General features: G+C 37.7%; 2 protein-coding genes and 2 long non-coding RNA genes across 4 annotated transcripts; 2 read left to right on the forward strand and 2 right to left on the reverse strand.

The window, feature by feature from the left end:
* Positions 1 to 100: 100 nt before the first annotated feature.
* On the reverse strand, positions 101 to 1,466 carry LOC149047580 (uncharacterized). Its single transcript, XR_016185561.1, has 2 exons — positions 1,108 to 1,466; positions 101 to 542 (listed from the first exon to the last, which is right to left on the reverse strand). It is a non-coding gene; the product is annotated as an uncharacterized LOC149047580 (long non-coding RNA).
* On the forward strand, positions 1,461 to 2,409 carry LOC149047581 (uncharacterized). Its single transcript, XR_016185560.1, has 2 exons — positions 1,461 to 1,638; positions 2,221 to 2,409. It is a non-coding gene; the product is annotated as an uncharacterized LOC149047581 (long non-coding RNA).
* Positions 2,410 to 3,052: 643 nt separating this feature from the next.
* On the forward strand, positions 3,053 to 12,919 carry LOC149047582 (sperm-associated antigen 17-like). Its single transcript, XM_089204285.1, has 13 exons — positions 3,053 to 3,062; positions 4,119 to 4,306; positions 4,942 to 5,166; positions 5,496 to 5,694; positions 6,315 to 6,436; positions 7,450 to 7,584; positions 8,432 to 8,992; positions 9,566 to 9,778; positions 10,387 to 10,639; positions 10,921 to 11,056; positions 11,788 to 11,843; positions 12,186 to 12,253; positions 12,702 to 12,919. Exons 1-9 carry the CDS (start codon positions 3,053 to 3,055, stop codon positions 10,594 to 10,596), a joined length of 1,863 nt encoding a protein of 620 aa, XP_089060411.1. The 3' UTR covers positions 10,597 to 10,639; positions 10,921 to 11,056; positions 11,788 to 11,843; positions 12,186 to 12,253; positions 12,702 to 12,919.
* A 2,140-nt stretch (positions 12,920 to 15,059) lies between these two features.
* On the reverse strand, positions 15,060 to 18,886 carry LOC149047583 (uncharacterized). The gene has a single exon (XM_089202864.1). It carries the CDS (start codon positions 17,234 to 17,236, stop codon positions 16,022 to 16,024), a length of 1,215 nt encoding a protein of 404 aa, XP_089058990.1. The 5' UTR covers positions 17,237 to 18,886; the 3' UTR covers positions 15,060 to 16,021.
* Between the last annotated feature and the right edge of the window lie 3,413 nt (positions 18,887 to 22,299).

Below are 22,299 nucleotides of genomic sequence, written 5' to 3' on the forward strand. Positions count from 1 at the left end.
AACATTGACATTGACAACAGTTCTATCTGCACTCAACATTTACATTTTTAGTTTAGCCAATAACAACAAGAAAAGTCAAATACTCATCACAAAGACAAGCTACCATAGTATTTCTTATACCCAATCACACACTTTATTAGTCAGTATTATTCAAACATTTATCCTGTTCCATAAGTGGTGTTTGTCTATTCATTCTTAAGGGTTGTACTATACAGAGCTTCCTGAAGGACTATTCTAACCCAGTGGAGCTGGAATCATCTTATTACTGTAGCAGGTAACAAATTTTAATAGCATTAAACCTAACACCAAAAGGACACACAAATACAACTATTTTTTTGATAACTGCTACAGTGCTTAACACTATAAACTACAATGCACAAAGCAGACTATTTTCTTCCAGTGCAAGAAATTAGGAATGTCAAAGCTACTACAATTGTACAAATTCAAGTTCTTATGCATGGATTGAAAAGAGTAGGAGATGCAGTCCCTGTTGCTGTGGTCTGGTCTCTGTGTCTGTGTGTTGTGAAGAATACAATTCATTCCTGTAATCAATTGAGAAAAGGCAAATAATGAAATAAAAATTCATACAAATACAAAATGCAATAAGTCCACATTAGCTTATTTGCTGCCTTCAATACAACATCATTTAACAAATAAAGAGATAATGATGACAACAAGGATGATGATGGTAATGATGGTGATGGTGATGTCAAGGATCATGGTTAGTGGTATAGGAGACTGACTGGGTGACCTCCAGTAACTAGAAGATGAAGAAGCAACAGTATGTGCAATGCCTCATTCCATGCTGTCTAGTTACTTGAAAAACTAGTAGCCCCCTGCCCCCCTCCCCTTGCTGATTCCTGTCTATATATAATGAATTGCACAAATATTAAATTATGCATTCTTTCATTTTTACTACATCAGTTGCTCCCAGAGTACTGATGCATGGAAGAGGCTAGTCACATGCCAGGCACCTCTGTCATTTTGCATTCAAATGGTAAGATTTCAAAATGATGGAAAAAAACTTCACAACTTAATAGATTACAAAGAGAAAGTGTTATTGTCCATGAGGGTACCACCATTTCTTCTGGTCATTATGTGTGTTACCTAAAAAGAGAAGAGAGGTGGTATTTTTCAAGTGATACCACAGTTCGACAGTCTTCACATCTTGAAGCTACAAGCCAGGAAGCATATCTCCTCTTCTATGAAAAAGATGAGGTTGAAGACATGCAAGAGGTTACACATATTTCTTCTATGTCTGTTAAGGTCCAAAACTGTCTACCACAGATGCCCAGTATGCCTCTAAAAAGGAAGAAGTTTCCTGTCAAGTTTTGTCTTCCACCTGGTTACTATGCATTAAAGGCTGAAAAACCTGGCATTTTCAAGACAGCTACTGGAAGTATACCCTGGAAATATTCTACACTGGATGTAGCATCAGTATTAGCAAAGCAGAGGGAATTGCCATGGCTGGGGTCCAAATCTCAGGGAATCCTAGAATTAAAGCATGGGAGCCATGCTCTGATGCGAGCTAGAGCGACATGTTTTTTCGTCTGGCCTCCACGAAATCGGAGGCAGTGGGAATGTGGCATCACACACCTTCCATCCCCGAGGCGAAGTTGCGATGTTGCTGTGTTCAAGGTAACCCTGTGCAAAGAATGATTCGTTGGGCGAGGAGCGCACTTATTTGGAGACTCTCTAGTGGCTGTATATATTATCTGAATTGAGTTCACTCCCACAACTTAACGAAGGCTTTTCGACTGCGGGCGAGTCGATTTCAACCTTCTCCTCTTTGCGCAATATTGGTTCGTTCGTTCGTTCCTTTGTTCGTTCGTTCGTTTGGAAGATTTCGCACCTCGTCTGCGAAGCCGCTTCGATTTCGATTCGATTCGTGGCGCACACGTGGACGAACGCGCGAGTGCAAAAAGACCAGCAGTCGATCGACTCTGACAACGAAGCAACTCGCAAGAGAATCGAAAGCCTTTTCCGTCCGTAGATTTTTCTCTCTCTTCGCAAATACAGGGCTTTCAGCCGCAGGGGACGAGCGTCCTCCTGACTCGAGCGACGAGCGAGTGTTTGTCTGTTTGTCTGTCTGTTTGTTTGTTTTGCCTGTTTGTACACGTCCAAGTTGGCAGTTAAAAACATTGTCTTGTTTCCAAGGTTTCCAAGGAAGGTTTCTTCACTTCATGCCTGGGTCCTTATGTATATTATTCTGTTTTACAGAAAATAACAGTCAACTGGAGCAGGCAAACTCCAATCAGCCAAGAGGGGCCAGAAAACAATTGTGCTTAGAAATAGCAGTTACCTCCAGCTGGAAAACAGAAATGACAGAACAGCTTGCAGGGGCTGGAAAATACAAGTAAGTACTGTCAAAGAATATTTATTCCTTGCTGGTAATCTCAGAACGGCTGTGTAGGGCTGGAAATTAACAGTACTGGAATACAACAGTTAACTCCTGCTGAGAAACTGAGAACAGCTAAGAGGGGCTGGGAAATAACAGTGCTGGAATACAAGAGTTATCCACTGCTGGAATTCAGAAACGGGAAACTTTTAAATACTATGCTACAATAGACTGAGCATGCAATAATATCTTCCATTGCCTCAACTCCAGTTACTTGTAGAAAGGTCATCTCTGAACCATTAAATAGGATCTGCTTTACTAGTTATGTACAGTTTGCAATACATTAATGAAAGAAAAAATCTTAACCCTTTAACCCCAAGAGTGGCCAGCCTCTAAGTTCTCCTTACAAAATCACCCCTGATATGATAGCAATCTCATTTAATAATAGTAGACCATTCCATCGCCTCTCTCTCTCTCTCTACCTCTTCTCTCCACTGCCTATTGGCATTGTTGGGAGAAATTTCATGTTTTTAGCAATCTCATTTAATAATAGTAGAAATGATAATACAATATCCAATATCCAATATCCAATATCCAATATACAATATGCAATATCAAGCAGACAAGTGATGAGATCAAAGAAAAATAGAAATGAAGGGAACTTAAGCTGATCCAATAGCAAATTCTCCAAGCCAACATCATCAGAACTGTATAATGGCTGATAGTAAGGAGAATTACTATGGAGACCTTGGGAGGGAGTGAAAGGCTTCATTAAGAGGAGGCTGTAAATTGAATGTCAATGTGAATTTTCCTGCTTTCCTGCCTGTAGGGAAAACAAGGACCAAGTGAAGTACAAATTGAATCCTTCCCTGGGAAAAAAAAGGTCAGTCAATTCATAAAATCAAATCCGTGAGAATAATAATTGATCACCCACTCCGAGATAATATTATTATTGTTATCTGTCAGCCATTTAAAATCACAGGGCCTGCACAGGAATGAAATTCCCTTCAAACCAGATTGCACCTGTACGTCCCTTACAACTTGATTGTAACCCTTTAGCTCCCAGATCAAATTTGCACCTCTCCTCACTGTCAACCATACAATCCTTATGATGGTAGTTACATGGTAGAATTTAGTATGGCATCAACCAATGGTCCCCAAATTGAGATGATGTTCTGGATTCTCAGCACTCATCCTGTTGATATTGTATTTATATCGTTAGGAGAACATCAATCAATATAAGTAGCCCCATAATTATACAAAATAGTAGTAACCCATCAAGCTGAAAAAATTTGGATGTACGACCGTACAAGGTGCTACTTTTGACATGCGTGGTCAACTGTACCACAGGCATGCCAATGCCACGGCTTTGTTCAGTAGTCCAGTGGTCAGTGCACTGGGCTCCGAGTCGGACAACGCGGGTTCTAGTCCTGGCAAGTTGTTTGGGAGAAAAAAAGGGCAAGCTCCGCTTTTAGGCTTGGCTAAATCTATATATTATTAATGCACTAATTAGCTTTAAGAAATATGAAAAAAGTATAATTAAAGGAGTGAAGAAATAAACATGGTTTTTGAATAACACCCTTAAAGCATGTAACACCCTGTTGTTTTCATTGGTTTCTCTCATTAAGAATAGCACTTTTGTCCTCGGATGCATGAAGTTAGCCTTATAATGACAAGGTGGTATTAAAAGATAGTGAAACTTTTTGCTTTATTATGCATAAAGAAATACATTGTCAACAGTAGTGTTTCTGTTTTCATTTTAGTGTTAATTTTCTTGTAGATGATGAGCCTGATGATGAGGGAAGCCCTCATCACTATGTATTAATCCAAGGTATCCTCACAGCTTCAGTTATTTCCAATTTGATTGAAGTAGGTGTCAATGTTGATGCACTCATCTGCCTCAAAGCAGAGAATTATGATAGTCTCACACCCACCACACACCAAAAGGATGAGAACACAGCTGCCAAGGTGAGTTAACAACTGAACAGTAAATATTTACCTAGACCACTTTGCATTAGCAGGCAAGCTCTTAAGGTCTTTCATTTGATTAAAGAATAAGGAAATTCTACAATGTTAAAGCAATCCTTCATTTATTATTTTAAGTTTGCCAAATATGCATTGATATTTGTTGTTATGAGAGTTATTTTAAAAATCAGATTTAAAATGCTGTGAACTGTATTGTTTGAGCCATATTTAGATATTACCCACATTTCAAGTATTATTTCATATATTCATGTATTCCTTTTGATATAAATTTTTTACTTAAAAAAAATCAAATTGTGAATGTGCTTGCTAATTGTAAGTAGCTTTGGCTTTCCTTCTCAGTATTCCCCTTTGTGTTAGCTCCGTTAATTTAACCTACGCCCTTTGTCAAGTTTTGTTGCAACATTATGCTCCCCTCTCATTGTTAAATATTTTTTTCTTTTATCTACAGCCCAATTTTCTCCTTAATAACCTTGACAAGTAGGAAAGGGGGAAGTTTTTCAGCAACTCTGTAAAGGATTGTAATTGGGCTCTAATTTTTAAATCTAAATCAAAATTGTTTCAAACCTGAAACATACTGTTAGGGTAACTTTAATGCAGAACTCTCTGGTAAATTTTAGGAAGATGATGTGGAGTTGTTGGAGAGGGAATTAGTCATGTCAGAGGAGGTTGCTCAAAGGCTGGAACAAGAAGCTTTGATCAAAGCATTTTGGGCTGAATCACAAAACATTGTAAAGAAAGCTGCCTCTGGTCACAAGCTCAAAGACGTAGCCAAATATGAAGTTAGAATTAAAGACAGCATCATACCAAAAAGGAATCTTCAGGAATTAGAGGCAGAGAAAAAGGCAATTGATTGTAGACTGTTGAATTAATTAATATTGTGGAATAAATGTGAGAATAAGTTTTTTCTTTTAATTCACTGTGTATCTTTTTCTTATTTAAAAGCAATTATTTTAAATTGTTTGTCTTTTTTTTGTTTAAATTGTATCTTTTGGAAAAAATTTTGTTTAAGTTGAGTTGCACTGTTGACTCAATGTAATATATATTGTTTTTCTTAATTCATAATTTGTTTAAATTACACAGTAAAGTAATTGTTCTTGAACTGATAGAAGTATTACCAGTACATTACAACATAGTTCAACAGAGATTTATTGTTTGAAAATCTTCACATCAGGTTGAATTTGGAACAGCAATATTTGAGGGTGTAGCTGATGTGTGCTACAACATGTTGGATCCTTGGGAGCAGTACAAACATTACCTTAACTTGATGAAGTTGATTCATGTTCCTGTACATTTGAAAGCTTCAGCAAGTGCTTTAGTCATTCCACCTGCTGCTGACCCCCTAGGGTCACAATCTACTACAGCTAATCAGGGTAAGGACTTAATTCTTTCAAATTTTCTGTTTGATGGTTTTCTTTACATTTTGATAGCGTGGAAAAACTGTATCTTAGCTTGTTAACTATTTGATGCTGTAGAGTTTTTAAGCCTTTATTACACAAAAATGAAATTGCCTTTTGTGTACTTGAGAAATTGTTTCATTAAAGTTTTTCATTTATTGGCTTAGGAAGGGTAGATTCTTGCCAACTTCTTGTAAAAGCTTTTGTGTATCTCATGAAAGGGTTCCTTACAACCTTAACAAAAAAAAGGAATGAATTTTGAGTTTTCTTGGTGACAAAATCCTTTCTTATCATCACAAAACCTCTGTTTGAATAATTTTAGTAGAGTAGGGCCTGAACTGGATGGATTCTTTGACTAAATTACGATAACGTCTCTCTCATTTTTAATTCCATCAGAGTGGAAGATACCTTCTTACATTTCTGGTGAAGAAAATTGACTGCATGTGTTTAAAGAACATGCATGGTCAAAAATCTGTGAAATTGAAAAGCTCCAAGATTTCTTTTTTTCATCAAAAGGGGCCTTAATTTTTTCATGTGGCTGTCACATTGTTTTCCCTTTTTAAGATTCTGTTACTATTTGTGTGTTTTTGTTTTAGATGGTGGCAGTGCCTCAGTTGTGATAGCAGATGCCGACAAACGCTACTATGATCACCTGATTAGCAGTGTACCACCTGAGAGCCACAGTGTTCCTCTTATTCTTCACTGCTTGTTGGAGCAGGTTAGGGTTAGATTTACTGTAGCAATTACACTTGCTAAGAACTATATGAAGAGCTGCTGAGCCAAACTCCATGCAGGTGCACAATATAATTGATATTGAGTATTCATCCATACAAGTGCATAACTTTGTGCAATGGGATTCATTGAACAGTTGGCAATTAATTCTAATCTCTACCTCTAGCTGTAATAACCCTTTAACTCCCAGTATCTCATTCCTAATTCTCCTCACTGTCTGCCATAAGTTCTTGTCAAGTTAGTTTGGAGAATTTGGTATTGGATCAACTTATAATCCCCTAATTGATATTTTTCTTTGTTCTGATCACTTGTCTGCTTGATATTGTTTTGATATTATAAGGAGAAATTCTGTCTTGGTCACTCAAGGTAGTTAAAGGGATAAGTTTGCAAACACTTGAAGAAAGTTGTGCAGCATTACTGCTGGCAAAGTGTCATAGCTAAACAAATTCATGATGCCTGCTCAGTGGACTGTGCTGGTCATTTACTGGCAGAAACAGAAAAAATAATTAAATTGGGATGAGAGAATTACATGCTAAGAGCATGCCAGTTGAAATAAAATGGGCAATTGATTTACAAAAATCCTGTGCAATATCCAGCTATGATTGGTTTCCTCACTAGTATTACATAAAAATGAAATGGTGAAAAGAATGTGATACTATTAATAAGTAAGTGATTGAGTAAATAGTTTATGAATTTCCTTCTTCCAAAATTAATGCAAGCCAAAAACAATTTGTTCCCTGAATCAACAACAAAATATAAATACCAATCTAAAAAATTGTTTGTGTTGCAATTTTCTCTGTTGGTCATTGAACTGACATTTTCAGTAGGGGTATCATGTCTATTGATACAGATGAATCATAAAAAAATGAGATTCACATTGGCTCCTCTCCAAATGAAAAATATTTCATGATAATGTCTGAGGATATGTTCTTTATTAGATTATTTGTTATAAAGAACATCATCAATGTCAGGGTGTTATATGTACATGTATCTAATCAGGTTGTTGCAACAGTTGATGAAACAAATCCACTGGATCAGGTTGTTCCACCAAGACAAGATGGTCTCAGCCACGACCTGGCGGCATATATTTCTTGTAAAACATCTAAATTAGCACTGCCAAATGATGGCAAACAGGTAAGGTGTTTGAAGTTTTAAGCCTTTTGCCTGCATGTTGTGAAATGTTATTGTCTAATGTGTAATTGAAACTGCCTTCAGAGCGTATTAGCCAGATAAATCAGATGATCAACAAAAAACACAAAATGGTACTATTTGCTAGCATCAAAACCTTTATTTTGTGCTACACCAGTAAAAAAGTTTCTTTTAGTCAATACACTGACAAAATGCCCCCACCAAAACATAATTTTAGTTGGTTTTCACCTTACAACACTAAGTAATCAATCATTCATTTCTCAAAGGCCCAGCTACTTGTTTGTTGGTTTCGTTCATGAATGTGATGTTCTGAATCTTTAAATTGTCCTCTTTGTATTTTCAAACATACAGTTCAGGTGTCTTCCTGCATATCCTGCTTGGGGTTATTTGTAGATACAAAACACAAAACTTTTATTGCTAGAAACTGTGTATTTGTATGTGTATATATATATATTTGTATATGCATGTATGTATGTATGTATGTATGTATGTGTGTATGTATATATATATATATATATATATATATAAATGAATGAATGTGGGAATAGAGTCTACCTTGGCATAAAGTGCTCAATGCTGTGGTAGCAGAGCTAAGTATATATAAGTTAAAGAATTAAAGATGACACATCGATTCTTTGTGACTCTGAGTTTCACGCCTAAGTCTCGTCTTGGCTAAGTTCTGTCTGACGAGCACTTAGGTGCAAAACTCAGAGTCACAGAGAGTCAATGTGTCCTCTTTATATATATATATATATATATATATATATATATATATATATATATTATACTATCTGGACTTTGATAGACCCAGTTTGTTTCTTTAATACTCTAGGCTATTACTGAGCCTATAGACACTACCAGACCTCAAAAACTTCATGAATCCCTGGTAATCCTTCAGTATGGTGATGGAATGACATCCCGCCTACATGATCTTGTGCCAGCCAATAGTCTTGACCCACAAGAAGCAGAAAGGTGCATACTTGATCTCTTTCCTCAAACCTGCCTCAAAGAACTGCCACAACTAGATGGTCAAGACCTTGTGGAGCGTGAAGCAAGAGCTAGTGAGCTGTATCATTTTTGTAAGTCCAGGATGAGTTCCTCTGACTCTCTGGAGCGCATACTGAAGCAATTTGCTTTTGAAGGAATGCTCTTGAAGGTTGCAGATCACAATGGAGATGTTGTGGATCTTGAGGAGGTAGATGAATCATTCAAGTTTTATTCAAACCTGTGGGACCACCCTTACAGCAAGCTTAGTGAGTTCCAAGCCTTAAGATTCCCTAATGAGGACTTAGAGATAAAGAAACTTGCCAACGATTCTTTCTTACTGACATCTTTTCGTAATCTTGACGAGTGGTGTTTTGTGGAACATTTTGATCCAAAAACCATGATACAGGTAAATGTTGGATATGATCATATACTATATAATTCTTGTGTAAGTTGTGTTCAATAATATTAGGGTAGCTTTACGCTGTAAACCTTGGCTTCTCTTAGGCTCATTTCTTTGTTCACAGGCTGTTATGTAATTCTGCTAGGGTAGCTTTACACTGTAAACCTTGGCTTCTCCTAAGCTCATTTCTTTGTTCACAGGCTGTTATGTAATTCTGCTATTTTAGCTTTACGCTGTAAACCTTAGCTTCTCTTAAGCTCATTTCTTTGTTCATAGGCTGTTATGTGATTATTGTAGAGCAAGGATCATGGTTTGTAAGCATGATGATGGAAAAGTAGAGTGGTCGAAATTTTGTTGTTATCTAAGTGTAGAAGCTCAGTTTTAACAAAAATGCAGAAATAAAAACGTAAAATAGGACAAGTAACAACTACCACTCATATTTCAATAAATATGAGCGGTAGTTATAATGATGATTCTTACAATACCTCAAGGAGTCCTTTTCACTACAGACTAAACCCCATTGGTACTGTGGTTGTGTGTGTGTGTGAGAATTTACAGCTGTTACCTCTTGTATCTCAGGTGTTGGAAGCTGCACGCCTTGCTTATCCATACATGGACACTTACTATCACAAGCGTGACCACACACTATTACTTGCGTTACGCAATCCCGTGGGAGCCAGCTGTGACAGTAGAAGCAAGTTATCCTGGAGCACTAAGCTCCACTCTAATGTGGGCTTCAAAAACTACCTCGAACATGTGGTCAGTTCTATTGGGGACTGGATTCAAGAACAGGTAAATATACGATAACTAAATAAAATATTTTTGTGTTCATGGTATGGTAATGTGAGGCAAAGTTTGTAGACATCATATTCTGCACAGTGCCTATGCTCACAAGCTAGTGTTTGGCATTTTGGTCAAATTCAAGGCAAAAACCGTTGACAGAAGTGACTGTGTTATTGCTTTACATGGTGTTATTGTGAGTTACCCGAGACATGATCTTTGTTTCCATAACTTAAAAGTGTCTCTGAATTTTGAACGTGTCCTTTAGTAGCATGTGGTAATGATGTGGGATATTGATCAAATGAAGCCTTTAAGTGCTACTGTGGTTCTTTCTTTATTCACTCCGAGCTTTCGCCATTCTACGGCATCATCAGGGATGATGCCGTAGAACGGCGAAAGCTCGGAGTGAATAAAGAAAGAACCACAGTAGCACTTAAAGGCTTCATTTGATCAATATCCCACATGTCTCTGAATTGAGGAATCCTTCAAGAAAAAAAAATGTTCAATGTGTCAAAAAGATTAGAAAAGGGGAAAAAAAATAAAAATGTTGTAGAGATGTTCTTGGTTTTATTTTTTAATGAACCGTAATAAAAAAAAATATTCCATAAACAACACAACAGGAAAGAATTCGAGAAGAAGCAGCCAGAACACCTACTCCTCCCCCACCGGCTCCAGAACAACCGAGCGTCCCCCTGAAGATTGGCAGTCGGTATGGTCTAATGACCCGACAGGAAGTGGCTCTCATAAAGGCAGAAGAAGAGGAGAAAAACAAAAAGAAAGGAAAAAAGAGCGCGCGGGGGCCACTTACTAGGAGTAGATTTATAAGTTAAAAATACTACATTTGAGCTCAATTTTTACACAGACATTATTCAGGTATGATGGAAATTTAAAAGCACATTCTTGTCTCATTCATAAGCAATGCTATATACTTCACAGCTGTCAAATTTATTAAATTTTGTGTTCAGAATTACTTTTGGCCTTGATATTTTTAACATTATGTAACATTTAACATTATATAACATTGTTTTTAACAAACAGTAAAATTTTTTGGTTTTGATCTGAGCAATTAAAAACATTGTCTTGTTTCCAAGGTTTCCAAGGAAGGTTTCTTCACTTCATGCCTGGGTCCTTATGTATATTATTCTGTTTTACAGAAAATAACAGTCAACTGGAGCAGGAAAACTCCAATCAGCCAAGAGGGGCCAGAAAACAATTGTGCTTAGAAATAGCAGTTACCTCCAGCTGGAAAACAGAAATGACAGAACAGCCTCCAGGGGCTGGAAAATACAAGTAAGTACTGTCAAAGAATATTTATTCCTTGCTGGTAATCTCAGAGCGGCTGTGTAGGGCTGGAAATTAACAGTACTAGAATACAACAGTTAACTCCTGCTGAGAAACTGAGAACAGCTAAGGGGGGCTGGAAAATAACAGTGCTGGAATACAAGAGTTATCCACTGCTGGAATTCAGAAACAGGAAACTTTTAAATACTATGCTACAATACACTGAGCATGCAATAATATCTTCCATTGCCTCAACTCTAGTTACTTGTAGAAAGGTCATCTCTGAACCATTAAATAGGATCTGCTTTACTAGTTATGTACAGTTTGCAATGCATTAATGAAAGAAAAAATCTTAACCCTTTAACCCTAAGAGTGGCCAGCCTCTAAGTTCTCATTACAAAATCACCCCTGATATGATAGCAATCTCATTTAATAATAGTATAAATGATAATACAATATACAATATCCAATCTACAATATACAATATCCAATATCCAATATCCAATATACAATATACAATATGCAATATCAAGCAGACAAGTGATGAGATCAAAGAAAAATAGAAATGAAGGGAACTTAAGCTGATCCAATATCAAATTCTCCAAGCCAACATCACCAGAACTGTATGGCTGACATTAAGGAGAATTACTCTGGAGATCTTGGGAGGGAGTGAAAGGCTTCATTAAAAGGAGGCTGTAAATTGAATGTCAATGTGAATTTTCCTGCTTTCCTGCCTGTAGGGAAAACAAGGACCAAGTGAAGTACAAATTGAATCCTTCCCTGGGAAAAAAAAAAGGTCAGTCAATCCATAAAATCAAATCCGTGAGAATAATGATTGATCACCCACTCCGATATAATATTATTATTGTTATCTGTCAGCCATTTGAAATCACAGGGCTTGCACAGGAATGAAATTCCCTTCAAACCAGATTGCACCTGTACGTCCCTTACAACTTGAGTGTAACCCTTTAGCTCCCAGATCAAATTTGCACCTCTCCTCACTGTCAACCATACAATCCTTATGATGGTAGTTACTTGGTAGAATTTAGTATGGCATCAACCAATGGTCCCCAAATTGAGATGATGTTCTGGATTCTCAGCACTCATCCTGTTGATATTGTATTTATATCGTTAGCAGAAATTCTCTCCAGGTCATTTGCGGTAGTGAAAGGGTTATTAACAGCTGTCACATCGCCTCGCCTGCAGGTAAATATGGTCAATGACATTACTAGATTTCTGGATTATACCATCCATTTACCCGTCTACGTAACATTTCCCCCACTGAACAAACAAGAGGCTGTCGTTCCCCTGACAGGCCATGATCACCATTGCGCTACGCGCGCAGGCCTTCTGGGCACCTGGGGCTACCACCTCAACAGTCTGCCGCAAGCCTGCGACCAGCGCTATGGAAATGACAGCCATCAGAAACTTTTAACTCCATCCATCATTATCACATCAACCCTTGACATTAATTCATTCCTCCTTTGCAGCTGAATTTCATTCAAACACTTTGGATTGGTTGTTATTGCTTCAAAAAGTGCAGGAATTCAGTGTGAAGCTAGCTCGGGCTTTAAGGAATTTTCATACTTTTTGCTGTGCAATTTGATGTTTTTATCAGTGTCAACAGATGAGCAAAATTCTCTCTTTTCTTCAGTTGCAGCAGCTAACATGCAAGGGCAGGAACTGTGCTGGTGTGATGTAGCTATCAAGTGCCACCATCAAGGCTGAATGTGAGCAGTCAGTGATCACTGGAGATTTTTTCCCCCCTCTAAACAATACTGCCTAACCAAATGGAGTAGACAAGAAAAGTTTTGATACATTTATTGGTATTGTTGTTGAAAATAAAGACTGATGCCCAAATTTATATTCAAAGGAGTGTGTGGTTTTGTCCTTTGTCTTTGTGTAGGTAATTGGATGATCTCTAGTGATATTTGACCTAAATACCTGCAGTGATATTTCGAAATTGTTATGCGTAGTCTCACCAGCTGTTAGGCCAGTGGCATTTGAGGCAATTTTGAAATATCACCAGTGGTATTCATGCCAAACATCAGGTACAAATTATGCTGTTATTCGTCTCTACCACTACCCGGGTTTAGTTTGTAATTTTCACATGTAGGTATTTGGCTTAAATTAAGCTGAAACACCACTGCTCTAAGCCAATCAAATCGCAGAAATGTCTCATGTGCTAGTATACGGGCATTAAAACCGGACAGTGCAACCTCGATGTATGAAACCCTTTCACTCCCAAGATCTGATTAGTAATTGTCCTTACTATCTGCCATACAACTCTTATGATGTGAGTTCAAAGAATTTGGTATTGGCTCAACTACTAATCCCATGATTGATGTTCTTCTCCATTCTCGTCACCTGCCTGCTTGATATTGTATTCATACTGTAAGGAGAAATTCTGTCTTGGTCACTTCTGGGAGTGGAGGGTTCATCATTCCACTGGGTTTTGACCTGTGGCCTTTATTTCATTTCGCCAATTTGACAGGCACGTTTTCTGTAATTAGAATTTCCTCTAGGAGTATTTCATTTTCCGAAGCTTTTTTATTTTGGCACCAATAATTTTTTTTAAATTTTGGAGCGCGGGCTCAACTCTATGCATACACTCTATACATATTTTAGTGGCAGTAGTATGTACGTTTCTCTTCCAATGGATCATCGTGTTGATCTTATCGGTCAACGGGGAATTTGGGGAATAGGACGTGAAGTGTATGCATTCACTCATGAAACAAAGGTGTCAAATTGCTGCTCAACAGAGACACTTTCCGCTGTGTGTAGTCGCATGGCGAGTGTATGTAAGTTGACGACTAGGGAAGCTCTTACACATTTTCCACACTTGCTCTCTGATTTTCTCTCTTCTTTCCCGTCATTCTTTGTAACCTTTTTGGTATACTTCATTGAATGATCAAAAACAGGGAGGACCATTGAAAATCAGATTTTGCTCATTTTGGACAAGCTTGTGCCATTTCACTATCCAAAACGAGTTACTCCCAAAAACGGATCAATATTCCGTAACGGTGACTCTTTTTTAAGGGAAAGTACATGGACGAGGCATGTCTGAACGATTTGCTGCCCAATAGTTACATTGTGTGGGCCTGGGCTTACGCTAAGATATGTGGCAGTTTCAATGTACCACATTGTCGGCAAGCCGCTTGAAATCTCTTCGGCAATTACTTTTGTTTTCATCAAGCTTAATCATTAAAATTTATTTTGTCATTCTCAGTGCCATAAATTTTCAATTTAAGATCAATAGCTTTGCAACACAGACAAGTCGACGTTCGCGTGAAAGTTGCGGGAAGGAAACATGCAATATGATAACTTTCGGATGTCCAGACGTGTTAAAGCTTGTAACATACAGTTCCTTTTGGACCCTAGCTCTCTGTCGTCAACAATGACTGCGAATGCAGTTGAATTTACATGCGTCTTAAAAACTTCTTGTTTTAATATCAGAGCTATATTTGAATGTGAATTTATTTAATTACAATCTTAACGACCGGATGCTTCTTCAACATCCTGAAAGGAGTTAATTATCCATGTCTTTCTAGGAAATTCTCTATCATGATTCAGCGAGTTTATATTATCACGCAGCTAGTAAAAATTATTTATCTATTGCCCTGTTTCCCCACTTAACGTCGGTTGAAAATTTTGTATGCCTTAGCTGCAACTGATCAATTAGGAAACAATATTTTACCAAAGTTTAAGAGCAGTTAAGAGCTGGAGTAAGTCCTGATAGCTTATTTTGTCACATTTTAATATAAAACGAAAAGTAGGATAATAATCACGGAAATAGCTCGAGTGATAAATTGTTCGAAAAGGAAAGTGACCACAGCGCATTTTACGTGCGTTATGGAGACCTTTGGTCACTATTGAGTGGCATGATTTTCATGATTTCAAAAACAATATTCACAAAATGTTTCTCAGTAAAATGATAAAGAACTAAGTTGCCACCCGAAAACGTCGATCAAAGTCTTAGCATGTTCTCACAAAAGATTCAGTGCAATAATTATGCAAATTTCATTCATGCATTTATGACTTTATTCTCCTACAAACGCGACATTCCCTCGGCTGAATTCTCGGAGAAATCTCTAAATATTCTTTATAGTTTCTCAAAATTTTGCTGCTCTGAATTAACCTGTTTTCGAACTTTTTGCAGAAATATATTTTACACGCCATCATTCATATGAACACAGTGAGTATCGGGCTTGAAAGCTATCATTTCGCCCCTTTAAGCGAGTGTATCTACCTAAAATTAACTTCTAAGTGCCAATAAGTAGACCATATGTATAAAGCGAAAGAAGGAAGACCGAGATAGCGGCCTGAAGGAGACACTATACTGCATACAACTCCTTCGTTTTGACCAAAAATTACTCTTCTAAATCCTGGTGAACTAACTGAAAATATGACATTATCTCCTACTTTGCATCAAGCTAAAGCTATGCGAAGTTTGCAATATGTTAGTAACAGCCTGAAGAAAATAAAGGGGAGACCGTGAGTTCAACGGTTGTGATGTTCGCAGTAGATTAAGCGACAAGATCTAAATTTTTAACAAAAGAGAATAAAATATGTTTGTAACAGTTCAATTCTACAGAAACCATTAACATGCCCTGTTAACTCTCGGCTATTGATTTTGGTGCAGATCGTCTGTAAATTGCTCACATTTTGCGTGATGCTCACGTTGCACCAATTTCTATGTAATCTTGACCAACAGCATTTCACGATTTTAAGATATATTTTACAAACGTTTAGTAAATGTGTTTTTAAACCATTCCAAACAATACCGTTGGAACGAATTTCACCGATGGGATTGAAACGCCATGTTAATACTGTGAAACTCGGTCACTCTACCGGCAGTTGTTGCCAACAAGACATTTAGGCCAGTCCAACGCTTAGGCTGGATCAAACATTAAAACAGTCAGTTACTCTAATTGTACATACGTGTATGTGTTGAGCACATGCTTGAAGTTTCCACTACTCCATCTGATCTAAAAGGTCCCATATTTTTATTATTTGACGGACATGAGTCAAAGACATTCTGCCGGACAGTTTTCCTGCCTCTTGCAACATTTCAGCTGAATTGAGAAGCAATTCCTTTGTAAGCAGATTGGGATGAGCCACATCGTTTCTTTTCCTCCGGATCTCTGTCAGTGTTCTGGGATGGTTGATGTCATCCCAGCTTAGTTTCCTTTTCAATTCATCCCATCTCTCAATCGCCTGACGTTTAAGGTCTCCCTGTTCTCTCGCAATGTCTTCTTCGATGAATTTCAATTTATACAAGTATTCTTCATTATAACGGTCTGGAAGTACTCTCTGGTACATCATCGCTTGCACTCGCGAGCACATTTGACCAAGAAGAATGAAAGCATTCTCAACTGGATCAGGCAAAGACTGGCTACCTCTTCCATAAGACTGCACTAGTTGCATACTTTCTTGGAATTCCTTTTTCCATTTGAGGTCGTCGTCTTCTTTTTGGTCGCGTTCCTTCGTCATTCTCTGAATATTCTTCGACAGTTTCTCTATAGTTAGTTTCATTTCTTTTTTGTCTTTCTCGCTTTTCTTTCGTGCTTCCCTCGCATCCTCCCATTCCTTCTTCGAGGCTTCAGTAAGGAGCTCCAAACTTTTCAGCGCATTTTCAAGCTCTCTGATCCCATCTTTCAGGGCAATTATTTCTTTATCCTTCGATGCCAATGAAATCGTCAAAACCTTGATTTCTTTGGCTCTCTCGTCGTTTTGGTCTTTCAAATCCTTAAGTTCCCTTTTCATGGCTGTTATTTCTTTATCCTTCGACTCCAGTAAGATCTTAAAATCCCTGATTTCTTTGTTCTTTTCGTCGGTTTGGTTTTTCAAATCCTTAAATTCGAGTTCGACATATTGTAGTTTCTTTTCCAATATTTTCCTCTCGGTTTCTAGTTTATCAACTTTGTCCTTCAGCGCTTCGATTTCTTGGTTCTTAGACTCCAGGGTAATCTGTAAGTCATCGTTTTGAGCCCTTAAATCTTTCAAATCCTTGTTTAACCTTGACAGAGTCTTGTCTTTCTCATCGATTTCCTTCTTTAAAGACTCGATTTGCCTAGTGTGGTTCTCTACTGTCTCTGGGTCGCGGTTCAGGGCTCCTATGATACCGAACATAGTTGGGTTTGTCACTATGTCGGTAGCTTCCTCCCGTCTTCGTCGATTTTCGCTCATCTTGTTGCCAACTTTAATGTCGTTTACTCGACACAGCTCTGACTGTACCTTCGGCAATGGTGTATCAGTGGAGCACACAGTTGGCTGGTTGTACCTTGTTTGATCGCTATGACATGTTCTTCTATAATATCAATTTCTGTGCATGTTTATTTTATGGTTGCCACTGACACAGGGTTATAAAGTAGGTGTTGTAAATTTTACCCCGGGTTTCTGCCCTGAAACGTGATATTTTAAAAATATAGATTTTCCCTACGGTGGCTCAGTTTGCTGCTCTGAAACATAATGCTACGAAAGTATGGAGGTTTATAGATGTAGCCCAGATTTCTGCTCTAAGACATATTTCTTCTGGTTTCGAAAGGATGATCATGTGTCTGAAAATATTTTTTTAAGATTAAAAAGTTAGCTGATATATTTAAGGCTTCAATTTTCTGAGCGTGTGCTTCTTGACAGAACTCAAAGCGAACACCTGGTGATATTGTGCTAAAAAAGCATTTTAAGGCTCTTTGTCAAAAGGCAATTATTGGTTAAGTTAGAGGTATGCGTAGTCTGCGTGTGTGTTTGCTTTTTTTTCTCGAAGCGGAAAAGGTTGATTAAACATTCGGTAAAAGACTTTGAAATCTAGCAGTGTTCTGAAATGGCTCCTTTATTAATCAAATTCTGTATATGTCAAGAAATGCGAGAGAAGATTTGGGAACTCGGAGCTAGCACCTCACAACACGACACGCGGAGAGTCTAATTGCTCACAACCAAGACATCTTTCCAAGAAGACCATCCGTAGGCCGTTGGTTTGTGTACATATTTTTATGAAAGTAGGTTTAATGATGTGTAGTTCTTTCGTTTTAGGAAATCTCGGACTTATCGTTCACTCCGTTCTCAACTGCAACCGCAACCGCAACCTCAGCCGGCTCTTTTGCTCTCCATTTTTCTCGACGTTTGCAGTTTGCTTTTTCTGCTCTGAAATATGATATTTTGTAAGGTTAGATATCCGTTATTGATCCCAAGCTTTGTGCTCTGAAACACAATATTTCGAAAGTGTGATTTCTTAGTTGTCCCAAAGTTTTTTCTCTAAACAAATACTTCCGAATTATAATTATAAACGTTTTAAGAACTTTCTAAGCCTATGATAGAAGTCGTATTTGAAAAAAAAAATGTCTTGAAAGCGTAAATGCCCCTTTGTGGGACTCACAGGATAGACTTCTTTCGTCCGCATCTTTCGGCTTTTTTATGTTCTTTTTGCGAGTTTGTTTGTTTGTTGCTGTTGTTGTTTTATTTTTTGGTAATGTGGTCTTTGATTATATCAAACCCTGGGCTGACGGCCTATAACTTCAAACCCGCACCATGAAAGTGATAGTATTGGGGTCACTTAAAGCGCTCTTCTTGTAATTTTCCCCTAAGGGATGAGTGAAAAAATGGGAAAGAAGAGTGAGGGACTGGAACAAGAACTCCACGACTCCGCACGACCAAAGACTAAGTTGCGCATTATCTCAAAGACATCGGCCGTTTTTTGGAATTTTCTGTATATCTAAAATTGGTAAAAATGACATTGTTGTTTCTTTTCCCACATTTTGTGCGCACGCTTTTCCTCTTCTCCACTAAGAGCCTAGTAAAGTTAACAAATATCATACTTTCCAACAGAATCAAAATTCCGCAAAACGCCTCACGTTGAAGTCAAACATAAAGTACACACTTCACGGCGACTCAGTAAATATTCGCTCATTTTGTTCTAGGTACACGATATCATATCTTGAAATGTCGTGAAATAAACATAGGCAGGAAACAGCTCAGGCAAGACGAGTTATCATCATTCTACAGTCCGTGTTTTGATTTTATTTGACTTTTGCAATGTTGCAGTTAACAAAATTCTCCGGTCAAAGGAAAATTTTTATTCTGCTAAATTGCCCAAATGAGTGTAATTTTTATAAGGGTTGAAGGGTTATTAGCTTAGGTGCCTCGTCGCGATAACAGTGCTGACTCAGCAAATCCATATGTTAGACGCTGTAAAAACTGCCAAATCAGTAAATTGTAGTTGTTGTATTACCCATGGATCTTAAGGTTTCTCTGTTGTTTTCCAAAATTGGACTTATATTAAATAATGTGTAGTTAGACAGATCAGTCAGATCAGATCAGAGCGAAATTCCTTTGAATGATCTTCCAGCTCAGGTGCCGAAATTTGGGAACTTCTTCAAATAGGGACTTTAGGGCATCAACCTCACAATTCAAAATGTTTGCACAAAAACCCATACATGTAGGTTTGTAGGTGATGCTACAATTTTCCTTATTGTAGCTTTGCACCTTGGCTGCTGTTGGACATGATTTGAGACAGTTTATCGGGAGAGACCTCAGTACCAAGCACTAAAGTCGGACGTGTCTTATGTTGAGAGTTGGAGCCTTTATTTTTTAATTTATTTTTGTTTTACTTGATTTTCTTTAGTACATTCCTTTATTTTCCTGTATTCCTCAGTTATTGTCTTGCTTATGTAATAAACCTTCTTTTCCCTTCTCTCAAAACCTTACGGTTTTGAGCATTTTTATCCCTTAATATTTAAATCTATGTTCCATTTTCATTGCTAGTACTATAATATTTCACATAACTTGGTAGGAAAGGCTTAGCAGCGACAGTAAACCACTTACCTTCATGTGCGATTGTCACACTAGCTACAGGATTTACTTTTGTTTGACTCTACGTATAACATTTGATGAATATTTCCTTGCCTTCGGTCCTACCAACCTAAAATCACTAGTCATTGGTAGAAAAGGTTGGTGGAGTACAGTAAGGGGAACAACATATCTTATGACAACTCGTTGGATTTACATGAATTATAAATACGCCTGTCGCTGGAGGTAATTTCTAGGAAACGTTGCCCACCAAAAAAGTATGGCGCGGTGTGGGAATTTCTAGGAAAAGATCTATTTGTTCTCTTGATCTGTGGTGAAATACGTGAGTGTAAAGCCTGAAAGCGCTGCCATAACGCGACACAGAGAAAAGCCTTAACCTTGTAGCCATCTAGCTGAGATTCGCTCAGAGAAGCAGTAAGCTAAGGAAAGAAACACGAACATGAATGTTATCGAAGTCATGTTCCTTACATAATTAGTGATTATGATGTCAAAGGGAATTTCTATGATAATTGTAGGCTGTTTGGAAAAATGATCTAATTTCGTTGGGTTTTTTCCTCAACTGTTTGGTTTAAGATCTATCATTAACACGGAAGTAACAAGGAGGCATTTTTTGAGCTCAAAATACAGGTTGATAGCATTAAACGAAAATGAAACTTTGTTGCATCAGTTGATCTACCAGCGGGTATTTTCACAATACAATTCCTTGTAAGTCGGCCAATGATTAGGAATTTGGAAAAAAATTAGTTCGGTTGTTGATGTCGAAGAGGACCCCTCCAACTCAACCTTGTACTCGAGAAGTTGTTCCCAGATGTATCTCTCGATCAAAGGAGAGAGAAATTATTTGTTTGTAATGGAAACACATTTCTATATCCACTCGCGCTGGTTTTTCTAAGTAAACATGGAGACGTTTTTTTTCATTTAGCATTTTTTCTGTTTCATTTTGTAATTATATTTGTCAACCCACACCAAGTATTAACTTATTGTAACGGGCTGCTTTTTTAAAAAGCTATGTAAGGAAATTGGGGATGGGGGCAAGTGACACAGCAAAGTTTCCCACAATCCTAGACGAGAAGCTAAAGTCGCGCATGATTACTTCAACAGCTTTCCGGGAAAACCACCAAATGACCGTGCGTTTATGGTTAAGGCGTAGTTCTCAGAAAAAGCGAACATAATGATGGTGTAGTGTTTAATTTAGCACTGCCATGGGGATCATATTCTGAACTTAGGGAAACGTCGTGTTTTTCTCGAATTATTAAGGCTTTGCAAAGACATCAAATGACTCAAAGCAAAAACCAGTCGATTCTTAAGCGAATAGAAATGAATATTAAAGAAGAATTCCTCATATATTTGCCCGGTTGTGTGTTATGCTTATTGTTTTTTATTCCATAATGCGTTACAAGAAGTATTTCCATACCTTATTCAAGCATCATGTCACCACGAGGTTAGTCAGACTTAAAAAAAATTGATCATTGTACAATTATGATTGAAGTCGATTTCGTGGAGAGCTTGGTGTACATCTGTAATGATCAAAAACGGGAAAGTAAACATGTTGGTGTATTGTATATACACGGATGTGTATATACAATATTATTTTCTGCAGCATTTAAAACGAAGTAATTTAACGATCAAATGTTGAAACTGGCTCAGTATTTTGACCTAAGGGTCTGACTGAAGTCTCAAATTCCAACTTGAAGAAATGTGTAGCTATGGATTGTATCTAACAAGGAAAGAACGGGGGGAATCATGTATCTGTGATATCGCACTGAATGTGGCCAAGATGAGACAGTGCTTTGCGTGGTTGTAGGAAAAAAAAACAAAGAAAACACTTAAACGAATCCACTGCTTTGACCTCTTGTACTTACAATTTGATGACTCGTTTACTTGAGTTAGGCCCAGCCAGGCAAAACTGGATAAAGAAAGCTTATGCAAATTATTTTCCGGCTTTATGAGAATATTCATTTATAGCTTTGGTGTATATTTCGATGTAGAGACGTACCTAGCCGCAATTTGAAATGATATTTTGAGGAATGGCAAAAGTGTACATTACAGACGTATTTTCTATAAGAAGATACCAGGCTTACAGCAAATAATAGAGGAATGACAAACCTTTTATCATTAGATTTCGATTCCACACCTCTGATGTATTCACAAAGCGCCCTATATTTAATTTCCTTTTTACTTTGTACAATGGTTATGGGCAGAATTAGGTAATGCCATGATCCGAATAGTAAACAGGATCATGCAAGTTGCCAATCCCTACTGTCGTAATCCTGTCGTGCTATATCGAACCATGCAGTTTTTCAAAAGGATAGCAGATGTTTTTCATCTATACTGATCAGCAGTCGAATTTTCATACGTTCCTTAGTCAGTTTACTTACGTGTGTAGATAATTGCAGCCGCGCGGTTAATTTTTCCTTGAATTGTCACAGATTATTTTGCCCGTTTAC

Source organism: Pocillopora damicornis, chromosome 4 (genome assembly GCF_964200805.1).
Source record: "Pocillopora damicornis chromosome 4, jaPocDami1.2, whole genome shotgun sequence".
NCBI lineage: Eukaryota > Metazoa > Cnidaria > Anthozoa > Scleractinia > Pocilloporidae > Pocillopora > Pocillopora damicornis.